Source organism: Aythya ferina, assembly GCF_964211825.1.
Source record: "Aythya ferina genome assembly, chromosome: 32".
Lineage (NCBI taxonomy): Eukaryota > Metazoa > Chordata > Aves > Anseriformes > Anatidae > Aythya > Aythya ferina.
This window is the reverse complement of record NC_140329.1, coordinates 1,294,983-1,307,936: the sequence shown is the minus strand read 5'-3', so window position 1 is coordinate 1,307,936 and position 12,954 is coordinate 1,294,983. Positions and strand designations below refer to the sequence as shown.

The following is a 12,954-nucleotide window of genomic DNA, read 5'->3' as shown; positions in this document are numbered from 1 at the left end:
CAGGACAGAGCAAAAGGCTGAGATGTCCTTGGCTTGGTATAAGCACTGCTCTGCAACAATTAAAACATCGGGGTGTTATCAGCACTCTTCTCATCCTAAGCCAAAACACAGCATTCCACCAGCTACTAGGAAGAAAATTAATTCTGTTCTAACTGAAACCAGGACAGATCTCCACAGTGCACTGTCTGAAGGCTTGGCTGTTTTTTCAAGGTTGTTACCAAGCTTTCCAGAAGCTTGTGCCACTTTGCATCATCTATCAGATGCTTTCCATCATCTGTCAGTGGTCATGGTCCTCCAAAGAGGTCCCGGTTGAGTAGAGACTTGCTAATTGTGATGCCCATCTTTAAGAAGGGTCATAAGGAGGACTCAGGGAACTACAGGCCTGTCAGTCTTATAGTGGTGCCAGGGAAGGTGATTGGACAGGTCATCTTGAATGCAATCATGCAGCATTTGCGGGACTACCAGGGGATCAGGCCCAGTCAGTATGGGTTCAAGAAAGGCAAGTCCTGCCTGACTAACCTCATCTCCTATGACCAGTGACCTGCCAAGGGGATGAGGGAAAGCCTGTTGACATAGTCTACCTAGACTTCAGCAAAACCTTTGCCATGGTCTCCCACAGTATTCTCCTGGAAAAGCTGGCAGCCCATGGCTTGGACAGGTACATGCTTTGCTGGGTTAAAAACTGTCTGGGTGGCCAGGCCCAGAGAGTAGTGGTGAACAGAGTGAAATCCAGCTGGTGACCAGTCATGAGTGGTGTTCCCCAGGGGTTGGTGTTGGGGCCCATCCTCTTTAACATCTTTATTGATGATTTGGATGAGGGAATTGAGTGTACTGCCAGTACGTTTGCAGATGACACCAAGGTGGAGGAAAGTGTCAATCTGCCAGAGGGTAGGAAGGTCCAGTAGAGGGACCTGGACAGGCTGGATTGATGGGCAGAGACCAGTGGGATGAGGTTCACCATGGCTAAGTGCTGCGTCCTGCCCTTTGGCCACAACAACCCCATGGAGCGCTACAGGCTTGGGGCAGACTGGCCTGAAAGCTGTGCAGAGGGAAAGGTTGGATGTAGTACTTAGGGACATGGCTTAGTGGGTGATATTGGTGGTAGGGGGATGGTTGGACCACAAGATCTTGAAGGTCTTTTCCAACCTTAATAATTCTAAGATTCTATGCTTCTTATGCTGCAGAGCCACAAGTCCATGGTTCCCTGGTGCTTCACCAAGCCTAGGAAGTGGATGAGGAAAAAAATGGTGACCTATATTCTCCAGGCCTTATTACAACCATATTTCTAGTTTGGTGGCATCAAAAGCAATGCCTGTGCCCTGTGTCAGGGCTTTGACTGATGGAAACAGGGCCCAGCAGCTGTAACAGCTTGCTGCTGTTTCTCAGGTTGTGTCCAGCACGTCTGTGAGACAGTCTCCCCCAACCTGCCTGCTGAACCTCAGCCCAAAACTCATCACCAAGTCCTCAGCTTGGGTCCTCTCCAAGGACTGGAGTGTAGTGGTGACTGCAGGAAGGACGAGCCCTCTCCTTGGGCCTGTCCATGGCCCTTGGTATGCTCCACAGGAAAAGGGAGCATATCCATAGCATGCTAATGCCCCTTTCACTTCCCTGTGCCTTTGGGAGCTGCAAAAACTGTCCCTCAGCCCTAAGATCCAGCCCAGTGTCTTGCATCATGAAGCTGGAGAAATTCTCTCAGAATTTCCAACACTCTCATTTACACAGGCAAATACACACGAGTGCATGCACAAATACACACACATAAATACACAGATGTGCACACGTGGACACAGCCGACCACACACAGACCAACTCCAACAGGGAACAGCACCTTCACAGCCACCACACCACCAGCAGTACACACACAGCCATGTGCAACACACCTGGCCCCATCCCATTCCCACCTCAGCCTGCTCTGCTCTGAAGGTCACCAGTGCTCCACACATCCCCAGCAGCAATTACCCATGGGTGCAGACGCACACATGGCTATGTGGTTCCATGATTGTATGATTCACCCCCAACACACCCAGGAGTGAGCACACTCACACAGCAAATAGCCAGAAACAGAGTTGAATAAGAAGGCAGGACAATGATCAGGCACAGGGCCTGACCAGACCAGCCCTGACCAGATCCCTATCCACATGCAGCTGGCCCCTTGCATCCCTCTCCCCTCCTCTTCCACAGGATTCTTCCTCCTCAAGACACTGTAATCCCTTCCTTTTTTTACATGCAGTCCCCTGCTCAATTATCAGTTCTCACCAATCACATTGTCCCCCATTGATCCTTAGTTTGCTATACCTGTACCCACATTTGGTAATTCAGATAACATTGCCTACATCATCTGGGCCTCCAACAGGAAAGAGAGCTTGACATGTCACAGATTTGCTCTGTGCCAGACTGAGGAGTGGCATGAACAGTCCTGGGCAGGGAGGGTTTTATGGTAACTGGGCTCCATGCAGGACAGAAAATCATCATTTTAAGGCTTTAGGTCTGAGTTGGGCTGAAGACCTGATCTGAGCTGTAGGCCCATTGCCTCCAATTTTTTTAACCGTTTCAATCATTTCACTTCAATCAGCACACTTCAATCAGCTGAAATGATTGAACACTTCTAATACAATGTTTGAGCTGTCCCATGACATTTTTTTCCCTTGGATGTTTATTACAGCAAGAGAAAAAATACCAATCTTCTCCTGTACTTGCATGACTCTGTCTCTTATGCTCTGCACTTCATCTCCCTAGTCTTTCTGGTATTTTCGCCTGGCTTTATGAAACAGGCCATATTGGAAGTCACTTTTCCATCAGACTATCTGGACACGTGCACTCTCCATTCTTCTCCAGATTCCCCTCCCCTCACTCTTTGATTATTCAGATAATTCTCACCTGCACAGTTGGTTCTCAGAACTTGAGGAATCTTCAAAGTTGCCCATATTTCACTTTCCTATCTCATCAACCCTACAGCCAACTCTGTAATTGCATTTCTATTCATCATTTCCTATCTATGTCAAACATTTCTTGTATAGTCATCCCTTGTGGAAGGTGCACCTCATTGGAGGCAACTTGGATTTGGCTCACTGTTCAGGACATTAGGGTTTGCTTGTTTGTGGTTAAATGTTAATAACAACATCAAAAACTGCCTGTGTGCAGCCCGTTGTCTGAGGAAAGGAGGTGGGACTTGGTGAAAAGATGCTGTAACACCCTGCTGTGGACTTCAGTGGAGAAGTCTGGTGTAAGGAAAAGTGATGCAAGTCCCAGGTGGCTGATGAGAGAAGTGGTGGGGATAGAGAGCTGAGCAGCAAGGTTGTTCATACAGTCTAGGACTTCAAGGGACTGCTTTTCCACCCATACAGACCTCCTTAGGAGGCACATTGAATCCATGATAACTAGAGAATGATGCTAGCAGTTCTTCTGAAAACTCTAAACTAATGGAAAATAATCTTAAATAAGGAAAATGCTCTTAGAAATCTGGTCATTGAATACTTTCTCTTTAAACTGCATTCTTGAAACCTCTCTAATTAACTGTACAAATCTAGAAGACTGAATGAAAATGGCTGAATTGTAATGAGCCCCATGGTGCATTTGATGCTGAGTCCATAAACTTCAGGTAGTGAGAAGAGAATGATGTAACTGCAGGAGAAATTCAAGTCAGAAGGAGACTTTGAAATGTCTGGGAGTACTAATGGGCCACAGTGAGGGTCATTACTGACAAAGCCTCCCCATGGACTTGTTAGAACAGACAATTGGAGGCCATGATTGCAGGTAGGCAAAGGCACTGGGCAGGAGACTCTGATGCTGAGTAAAGGCCTTGGTTTGTTTGGTGAAACAGAAAGGCCAAGCCCTGGCCCTCAGCCCCTGGGCAGGGAGGTCCTGTCCCTCACCCATGGCTCAGGGCTCTTCCTGGGGCAGTGGGATGTGGGGTGTGTGATGCTGTGTGAAGGACAATGCTATGACACCTGCTGGCCTCCCCATTGGGTTGCAAGGAGGCCACAAGACCCCAGTGTCATGAGCACAGCATGTGTCCTCATGGGCCTCAGTAGCAGAGACAACTGCCATAGCCAGGGGGAGAAAGACCTTAGTGCTGTTGGGGCCTTGCAGCCTTGCCAGTGTACTCGGTCTTCATCACCACAGGCTATCCTGCACTGTCCAATTCTTGCCCTTTTCCCCCTGCAGGCTACAGGCATGAACTTCACTTTCCCACTTTGCTCTCACCCTGGCATTTCCTTACTTTCACTGAGGTCTCCCCACCCTGCCTGGCTGTCCTTTGAAACAAAATGGCACGGGCTGACCATAGACTCCTTCTGGGTGATGTCAGGTCCCACAGCACTACCCGTTTAGTGACATGTCCTCCTCCTCATTCCCACTCTTCACCTTCCAAGCAGCACTTTGTCCCACTTTTGACTCTCTCCTGCTATTTCCCACCACGAGAGAATCCTCACCAGGATCTTCGATGCCACATGCCTGCTGCTGGCCTTCCAGCTTCTCAGGTAGATGTAACCAAGTTGTGTACCCATTCCTGTCCCACCATGTGCTCAGGCAGAAGGGATGTAAAAACCCATACCCAAGGTCTCTTCCTGCATGGGGCCTATCAGGCTCTCAGACAGAGGGCATCTCACAATCAGTGTGCCAAGCAGGTGCCTTCTGCTGCCTTATCAGGGATGCAGGCAGGTGTGAGCTGAAAAGCACAGATGTCAGCCAGGAGGCAAGGGCTGACACATCAGCTGCTTCAGGAAGCAGTCACCTCACAGGCCTTGTCCCCAGCCATGTTACTGCTGCTGGCCTGTCAGCTCCAGAGATTGAGCTGACCAGAGGCTTCCTACTTGTTGTTAAGTTTCTGAGGCACCAGAAACCTCAACTTATTCACCCGGCACTGTCATTGTGTGCCAGGGCCTGGGGAGATAAAAAAAAATGTAAGCTTATCAAGTAAATTTTCTACCCTTAGTTTATAAAGTAAATTTTCTACTACTGCTTCAAATATGGAATCATTCTTTGCAGGATCTACCGTGGTCATAGTAACACAAGACGTTATCTCTGCCTCTGCCTCTCTCTCTTTTCCTCTTCCTCTGCCTGCTATGTCTTCAGAGAGCTCTCTGAAAGACAGGTCATTGAATCACAATAAACAAACAAATGTTCCAAGAGACTTCTGATTTTTATCTTCTTCAACTCTTCTGATCAAGGTAGACTAAATAGATAAGATTGATCAAGGGCTCCTTTGAGCTTGACACCATCCAGAAAAGATATGAAAGTGTGCTCCATCTGGTAATTCAGAGAGTCAATAACGACATTCAGCAGTGCTGCCCCAAGTGCTGATTGCTGAGGGATGATGCTAAGAACTGGCTGACAGCACTATGTGTCATGGATGATATCTGGGCCTGATTGTCCAGCAAACTGGCACACCCACGGCCTCACCAATTTGTTATATACACATAGCACCATTCTGGCTATAAGAATTCTTTGAGACAAAGCCAAAGGCCTTGCTAAAGACAGGTAGGCACCTTCTCTTCCCTTTGCTTCCACTTCCCCTCCCCTATAGGTTCAGCAATCCTATTTTTTTTCCTTCAAGTGCCTGGAGGTGGCTGTGGAAGAGCTTGCCCCATCACCTTCACAGGGACTGAGGTGAGGCTGCCCAGCCTTCATTCTCCCAACCCTCCACGGCATGAGGAATGGACAAAGGCTGAGGGCATTTGTGCTCACTCAGGTTTGCCTCAGCACATGTACACAATGTGCATGCTGAAGCCTCAACTGTACCAGGCACATCTGGACTTCTGACTTAGCCATTCTGTGTCCCGCTGCAGAGGAACAAACCACCTATCTGAGCTGGGTTGAGCGCCCTGGTCCTGGAGCTCCTCAGTCAGCTCCTGCTGCCGTCAAGCCCTGGCAGCCTGCTCCAAGCTGCAGAAGTACCCAGGGGTTTCTCTTTCCAGGGATCCCCTGCACACACACGGGGCCCCACTCTCTTTCCAGGACTTCCCACATCAACAGAGAGCCTTTCCCAGGAAGGAGCATGCCTGTGCTGGCCTGGCCAGCCATTCCTGCACCCTCTCCCCATGCTCCCTACTGCCCCAGCTGGTGGTACTGCTTTGCAGAGCAAGGGGGCTGTGGTGTCTGGGAGACAGGGGCACTCTGCAGGGCTGTGCTGGGCAGGCTGGGAGGCAGAGACAGCTCATAGGGCTCTTCCACTGACTGCCTCCCACACCAGCTCTTCTGTGGCTGTCAAGGGTGCCCAGAGGTAGTGTGCCTTCTTTCCAGTGCCACAAGAAGTGTTTGGGTGCTGCACCCTATGGCATTCCACTATTCACATTCCACATTCGCTCACCAGACTTCTTTCCCTGTTCCTGCTATGTTCCCTGGGTCACGGGGCTCTTCTTTTCCTGCTCACATCCAGATTTAACACTTTATCGCAGGGGGACTCCACCTGGAAGAGGCTCATGCTCTGTGGGCTCCATTCACTGCTGACCCCCTGGGACACACTGTCCCTGCAGCTCCCCTGGGCTCTCCTGATTCCTTCCAAAATCTGCTCACCTGCCACCAGCCCCAGCACATGTTGTAGTGCCACAGGCAGGTTAATTGGAGACTCCTCACCATCTGCCTGAGTGATGGACACCAACAAGCAACACCTGATCCAGCCCCCATACCCTCAAACAGCCAGCTGGGGCTCTGATCACTTCACCCTGAGCCCATGGAGAAACAGGCAAAGCCAGGTCCCTCTTTGGAGTCCATTTCTGGACTGCAATATTCTTGACAGCAACTGCAAAGGAAGACCTGAGCCGCCAGGCACTACCCTGAGCAGAATCACACTATGGGATAGAAATGCTGTTCTGGAGGCCAGCTGAGTCACAAAAATGCCCATTGCCAGTCCCTGCCTGTGGTCACAGGATTGCCACACAGCAGTACCGTGACCAAGCTACAGGAACAATCAGGCTTATGCCAACAGAAAAGACTCAGAAGGAGATTGTGGAAGTGGGATGAAAGTAGCTCTGGACAGATGAAACCCTGCTGCTTCCTGGAAGTGCTGCAATGGTGGGTCTCTATATTCCTCTTCATTTCCACCCATGGGCATTACCCTGGAACCCCCAGCAAAATTCTCAGAAAAAGCATCTCAGACACACTCTTCACTGCAGGTTCCTTTATTTTGTTTACATACGTGAGTAGGATCAATAATCACAATTTATATAGAAAACATTGTTGCCCCTTACACCCCTCATTAATAACAAACAAAACCCACCAAAGAGCAAAAGACAAGCTTGGCATATCATGAGTTACATTATGAGTTATATTATGAGTTATATTAAGAGTCATCGCGGAACCTCTCTCAATTATTTTTCAACGATCCTGGGAATTTGGAGAGGTCCCGGTAGACTGGAAGCTGGCAAATGTTGTGCCGATTTTCAAGAAGGGTCAGAAAGAAGACCCTAGCAATTACAGGCCTGTCAGTCTCACGTCAGTGCCTGGTAAAATCATGGAGAAGATGGTTCTCGAATTTATTGAGGCGCACCTGGGGGACAAAGCAGTCATTGGTCCCAGCCAATGGGTTTGTGAAGGGTAGGTCCTGCCTAACTAACCTGATTTCCTTTTATGATAAGATCACCCGTATGGTGGACCAAGGGAAACCAGCTGATGTGATTTTTTTGGACTTCAGCAAGGCTTTTGACACGGTTTGCCATAGGATCCTACTGGACAAAATGTCCACCATACAGCTAAATAAAAACATCATACGATGGGTGAGCAATTGGCTAACGGGCAGGGCCCAAAGGGTTATGGTAAATGGGGCTGCGTCAGGCTGGCGGGCGGTCACCAGTGGGGTCCCTCAAGGCTCCATTTTAAGGCCGGTACTTTTCAATATTTTTATAAACGATCTGGATGTAGAAATAGAAGGTATTTTGAGCAAGTTTGCTGATGACACCAAACTTGGAGGAGTTGTGGACTCGAATGAGGGTGGAAAGGCCTTGCAGAGGGATCTGGATAGGTTGGAGAGCTGGGCGATCACCAACCGCATGAAGTTCAATAAGAGCAAGTGCCGGGTCCTGCACCTGGGACGGGGAAACCCTGGCTGCACGTACAGACTGGGCGATGAGACGCTGGAGAGCAGCCTAGAAGAGAGGGATCTGGGGGTCGTGGTAGACAGCAAGTTGAATATGAGCCAGCAGTGTGCCCTGGCAGCCAGGAGGGCCAACCGTGTCCTGGGGTGCATCAAGCACGGCATCACTAGTAGGTCAAGGGAGGTGATTGTCCTGCTCTACTCTGCGCTGGTGCGGCCTCACCTCGAGTACTGTGTGCAGTTCTGGGCACCACAGTATAAAAAGGACATGAAACTGTTGGAGAGTGTCCAGAGGAGGGCTACGAAGATGGTGAAAGGCCTGGAGGGGAAGACGTACAAAGAACAGCTGAGGTCACTGGGCCTGTTCAGCCTGGAGAAGAGGAGGCTGAGGGGAGACCTCATCACAGTCTACAACTTCCTCGTAAGGGGGTGTCGAGAGGCAGGAGATCTTTTCTCCATTAACACCAGTGACAGGACCCGCGGGAATGGGGTTAAGCTGAGGCAGGGGAAATTTAGGCTTGACATCAGGAGGGGGTTCTTCACAGAGAAGGTGGTTGCACACTGGAACAGGCTCCCCAGGGAAGTGGTCACTGCACCGAGCCTGTCTGAATTTAAGAAGAGATTGGACTGTGCACTTAGTCACATGGTCTGAACTTTTGGGTAGACCTGTGTGGTGTCAAGAGTTGGACTTGATGATCCTTAAGGGTCCCTTCCAACTCAGGATATTCTATGATTCTATGAGTGCTTTGCAGAAGATAGGCAGTGCATTACTTCTAATGTACACCCACTCATGACTTTGCGCAGTGCATCCTTGAGCTCCTGGTTTCTCATGCTGTAGATGAGGGGGTTCACTGCTGGAGGAACCACCGAGTACAGAACTGCCACCACCAGATCCAGGGATGGAGAGGAGAGCGAGGGGGGCTTCAGGTAGGCAAAAAAGGCAGTGCTGAGAAAGAGGGAGACCACAGCCAGGTGAGGGAGGCACGTGGAAAAGGCTTTGTATCGCCCCTGCTTAGAGGGCATCCTCAGCATAGCCCTGAAGATCTGCACATAGGACAGTAAAATGAATACAAAACACCCCCAAAGCACAAAAACACTAAATGTGAGAAGCCCAATTTCCCTTAGGTAGGAGTCAGAGCAAGAGAGCTTGAGGATCTTGGGGATTTCACAGAAGAACTGGTCCACAGCATTGCCTTGGCAGAGGGGCAGGGAAAATGTATTGGCAGTGTGCAGCAGAGTGTAGAGAACCCCACTGCCCCAGGCAGCTGCTGCCATCTGGGCACAAGCTCTGCTGCCCAGGATTGTCCCGTAGTGCAGGGGCTTGCAGATGGCAACGTAGCAGTCGTACGACATGACCGTGAGAAGGGAATACTCTGCTGACATCAAGAAGATAAACAGAAAAACCTGTGCAGCACAGCCTTGATAGGAGATGGCCCTGGTGTCCCAGAGGGAATTGGCCATGGCTTTGGGGACAGTGGTGGAGATGCAGCCCAGGTCGAGGAGGGCAAGATTTAGGAGGAAGAAGTACATGGGGGTGTGGAGGTGGTGGTCACAGGCTATGGGGGTGAGGATGAGGCCATTGCCCAGGAGGGCAGCCAAGTAGATGCCCAGGAAGAGCGCGAAGTGCAGGAGCTGCAGCTCCCGTGTGTCTGCAAATGGCAGGAGGAGGAACTCGGTGATGGAGCTGCTGTTGGACATTTGCTACCTCTGGACATTGGGTTCTGTCCAAGGAAGGAATAACAAGTGAAAAGTCAAACATCTACAAAATCTATTGCATAGGTCGTTTAAGCTACTTCTCTCTCACCAGCACACAACAGACATGCACTGCCTTACTCCTTTCTGGAAGACCTCCGTGCAACTCCCTGGCCAGAGTTCTGGCTGGGTTCTGTTGTTGATGTTCCTTCTGTGAGCAGGAGAAACTGCCTTTTGGTACAGGGAGAGTCAGTTCTGCTCTGCAGCCAAAGGCATGGGAACTGGGTGCAACCTCAGATGCCTGCTGGCGAGGGGCATCTCCCTCTTTGCAGATCCTGAGGAGCAGGTCAGATAATCCCTCAAGAAACAATAAAATTGATGGTGGCACTGGCTATAGGCTGAGGTCTATGAAAGAACTTGTTGAGGTTCTTTAAAGACATGCAGACCTTTTCCAGAGCAATGCTCTAGGAGCCTCAATCTGTAATAAAAACACTATTCCTCCATTACTAACAGTCTGGCTTGCCTGTCGGGCAACAAATAGAGGATTGAGTGCCTCTACCCTGGAGGTAGACCATACCTGAACTTTCACTTGAGAAACCTATTTCAGGTTTGAATTTGTGTGAATTCTCACACCACCACCCCAGGAAATCCAAAGGAAACTCATGACCAAGTTCCCAAGACATTATGTCTGAAGGACTATATTGGATGAGAAGGGGGTTGCTCCAGGGAGCGTGTCTGCAGTGCACAGATGTCAGAGAGATGTCGAAATCTCCCCTGCCATGGTGTTTCTAGGAGCAGCTCCCTCTCATTCCCACAGCGAGCTTCTGTGCTGCCTGCAGCTGTCCCTGCCTGCAGCTGGTTCCCTGTCCCCACGCCTCCTGCCTGCAGCTCACAGCCCCCATCCCACCCGCTGGGTGCTCAGCTCTGCCCTGCAGACACCTCCTGGCAGCAGGGCTCTACCCAGGGGCAGCTCTCTGGGGGCACGTCCTAGAGCCCAAGTTACTCAGACCCTGCTGACCCTGCACATGTGGTGTTGGAGCTTTCTATGGGTTGAGGGGCAAGAATGGGACTTGATGGGGATCCTTGTAAGCTCCTTTTGATGGTGTAGAAATGATAGCCTTTTCTAGTAAATAACAGTGTCTATTTCTATTCCTACTCATCCAAAGAACAGAAAACTGAAAGAAAAGGCGCAGGAAAGCAGAGATCCAAGGAGCCAACTCCTGCCTTCTCTCCTCTCTTACAAGGTGGCTTGAATACGCCCTGGCTGTGCTATGGAACTGTGAGCAGGCTGCCCCAGGCAGCAGCCTCCCACCAGCAGCAGGATCCTGCCCTGCCAGGGGGGCTCCTTCCACCCGCAGCTTCTCCCCGCAGCGCCCTGGGCAGCTCCCCGGGCAGGCTGAGTGCTGAGCCTGGCAGGCGGCAGAGGCCCTGGCCCGGCACACAGCCCCTGGGGCACAGCAGGGACCCTGCTCTGCACCACAGCCCTGGACACCCCTGCCTGCACCCCTGGCTTCACAGCCTGCAGCCAGCCTGTGACAAGGGAGCCCTTGGGGCCTGGCCTCTCTACATTTTCCTTCTGCTAGAAACTTACCATATTATGTGCTTTAGTCATTAAATCTCCAATGATCTCTTACTTTACACTCAGTCCACTGAACCCATAACCTCTCTCTCCCTTCTCTCCTCTCCCAGTGCCACCTGCGGTCAGAGCCCCCAGCCTTGCTGTGCTGTGCACAGGAGCTGCTCCTGGGCAGAGCTGTCTCTTTGCCACACTGCCTGCTTGCCAGGAGCTTCCCTTGGGCCCAGAAGCCTGGCCCAGCTCAGCAGCACAGCATCTGACTATGGCATCGCTTGCTCTGTGCCATTGGGCTCCCTCCAGGTGTCCCCAAGGCCTCAGTGCTGACAGCTCCTGAAGGCAGCAGGGTTTCTGCTGGGGCGTGGTGTTTGAAGCAGACTGAAGTCATCACTGACTGCTCCTCTCTGAACACAGGAGAGATGCATTTTAGAAGTGAGATTAGTGCTATTAAAGTGTGTTTGTCAAACACAAGCACAAATGATTTCCTCATTTAACCCCTGTTGTGTTCTCGCCATGTGGCAGGTCACCTCAGGCATGACAGCCAGGGATCATTTAACCCTTCTGAACACCCTTTACCACGTCTTTTAGAAACTGAGAAAGAAACATCTTGCTCATTGGTGTCCTAACAAGATAGGGGGGACCAGAATGCTCCCGTGTGTCTGCAAATGGCAGGAGGAGGAACTCGGTGATGGAGCTGCTGTTGGATATTTGATGTCTCTTGACCTTGAGGCCGGTCTAAAAGGAAATAAAAACAACATTTGTGTAGACATAATATATAAAGGAACTTTTCATCATTGTTGCAGAAATTCACTGAAGTGCAGGGCTTGGTGCATAATATTTTGTGTATTTTTTTGTACTTGTCCTACACACCTGAGAAGTCCTTTAAGGTAGAAATCCTTGGTGTACTGCCCACCAAGTGAAATCTTGGGGGTCCTGCAAGGCAAAGGGACTGTCCCTCAGGGCAGAGTGAGGACACAAGGTGTATCAATCAGTCCTGGTCTCAGCTGCCCCGTGCAGGCACCTCGGGAGGCTGGTCACACTTAGGTGTTCCTCTGACTTGACCCTTAATGCTACTGAGAGCAGAGGACTCCAGGTTCAAAGTGTGCATCTCCAAACCCCTCACCCATCTCATCATATCTAAGGAGGATCTCAGCACTCTGCTTTTTCCCAGGGACACACAGGGATCACAGCTGCTGCCCATATACAACCATTCAGCAGCATTTGTATGGCCTCACGACTGACATGTCTTTTCCATGGTGCTGCTAGATAACACAGAGCTGCTAGGGCAGAGCTGTGCTCTTGTGGAGGGCAGCCTGCAGCCCAGCAGAAGCCCCAAGTAAAGAGTCAAACGTCGTTAGATGTGATGTCCTGAACAGAGAGCCAGCTCTTTCCCAGCCACACAAACATTTCCCAGAGGCCCAAAAGTTTGGAAGAAACATCGATGCTTTTTCCATGGACATACCTGAGCGACAGGAACATCATCAGTGTTTGAGCTGCACCTGAATTCTCATCCCCAAAACTGCAGTGAGTACAAAGCAGCTAATAAAATTTCGATGATATTACGGCTGGAGATCTGTGCTCGATGAGAAAGGAGACCAGGGGATTGCTAAGGGGAAGGTGTCTGCACTGCAGGGATGTCAGGGAAGTGCCCAATTCCCCC

The 12,954-nt window shown here is 50.5% G+C and overlaps 2 protein-coding genes across 2 annotated transcripts in view; both read right to left on the bottom strand.

Moving 5' to 3' along the window:
- Positions 1 to 284: 284 nt before the first annotated feature.
- LOC311425634 (olfactory receptor 14C36-like) lies at positions 285 to 9,727 on the bottom strand (the record flags this gene model as incomplete). The annotated part of the gene is made up of 4 exons (XM_084501574.1): positions 285 to 341; positions 6,371 to 6,580; positions 6,627 to 6,739; positions 8,818 to 9,727. 4 exons carry the CDS (start codon positions 9,725 to 9,727, stop codon positions 285 to 287), a joined length of 1,290 nt encoding a protein of 429 aa, XP_084357700.1.
- A 2,119-nt stretch (positions 9,728 to 11,846) lies between these two features.
- Positions 11,847 to 12,954, bottom strand: part of LOC311425633 (olfactory receptor 14A16-like) — a gene marked incomplete at its 3' end in the record, with an annotated part of 6,402 nt that continues 5,294 nt past the window's right edge. Inside the window, exon 5 of the mRNA XM_084501573.1 lies at positions 11,847 to 12,029. Within this exon, the coding sequence (XP_084357699.1) occupies positions 11,847 to 12,029 (183 nt within the window). The remainder of the gene's footprint in view (positions 12,030 to 12,954) is intronic.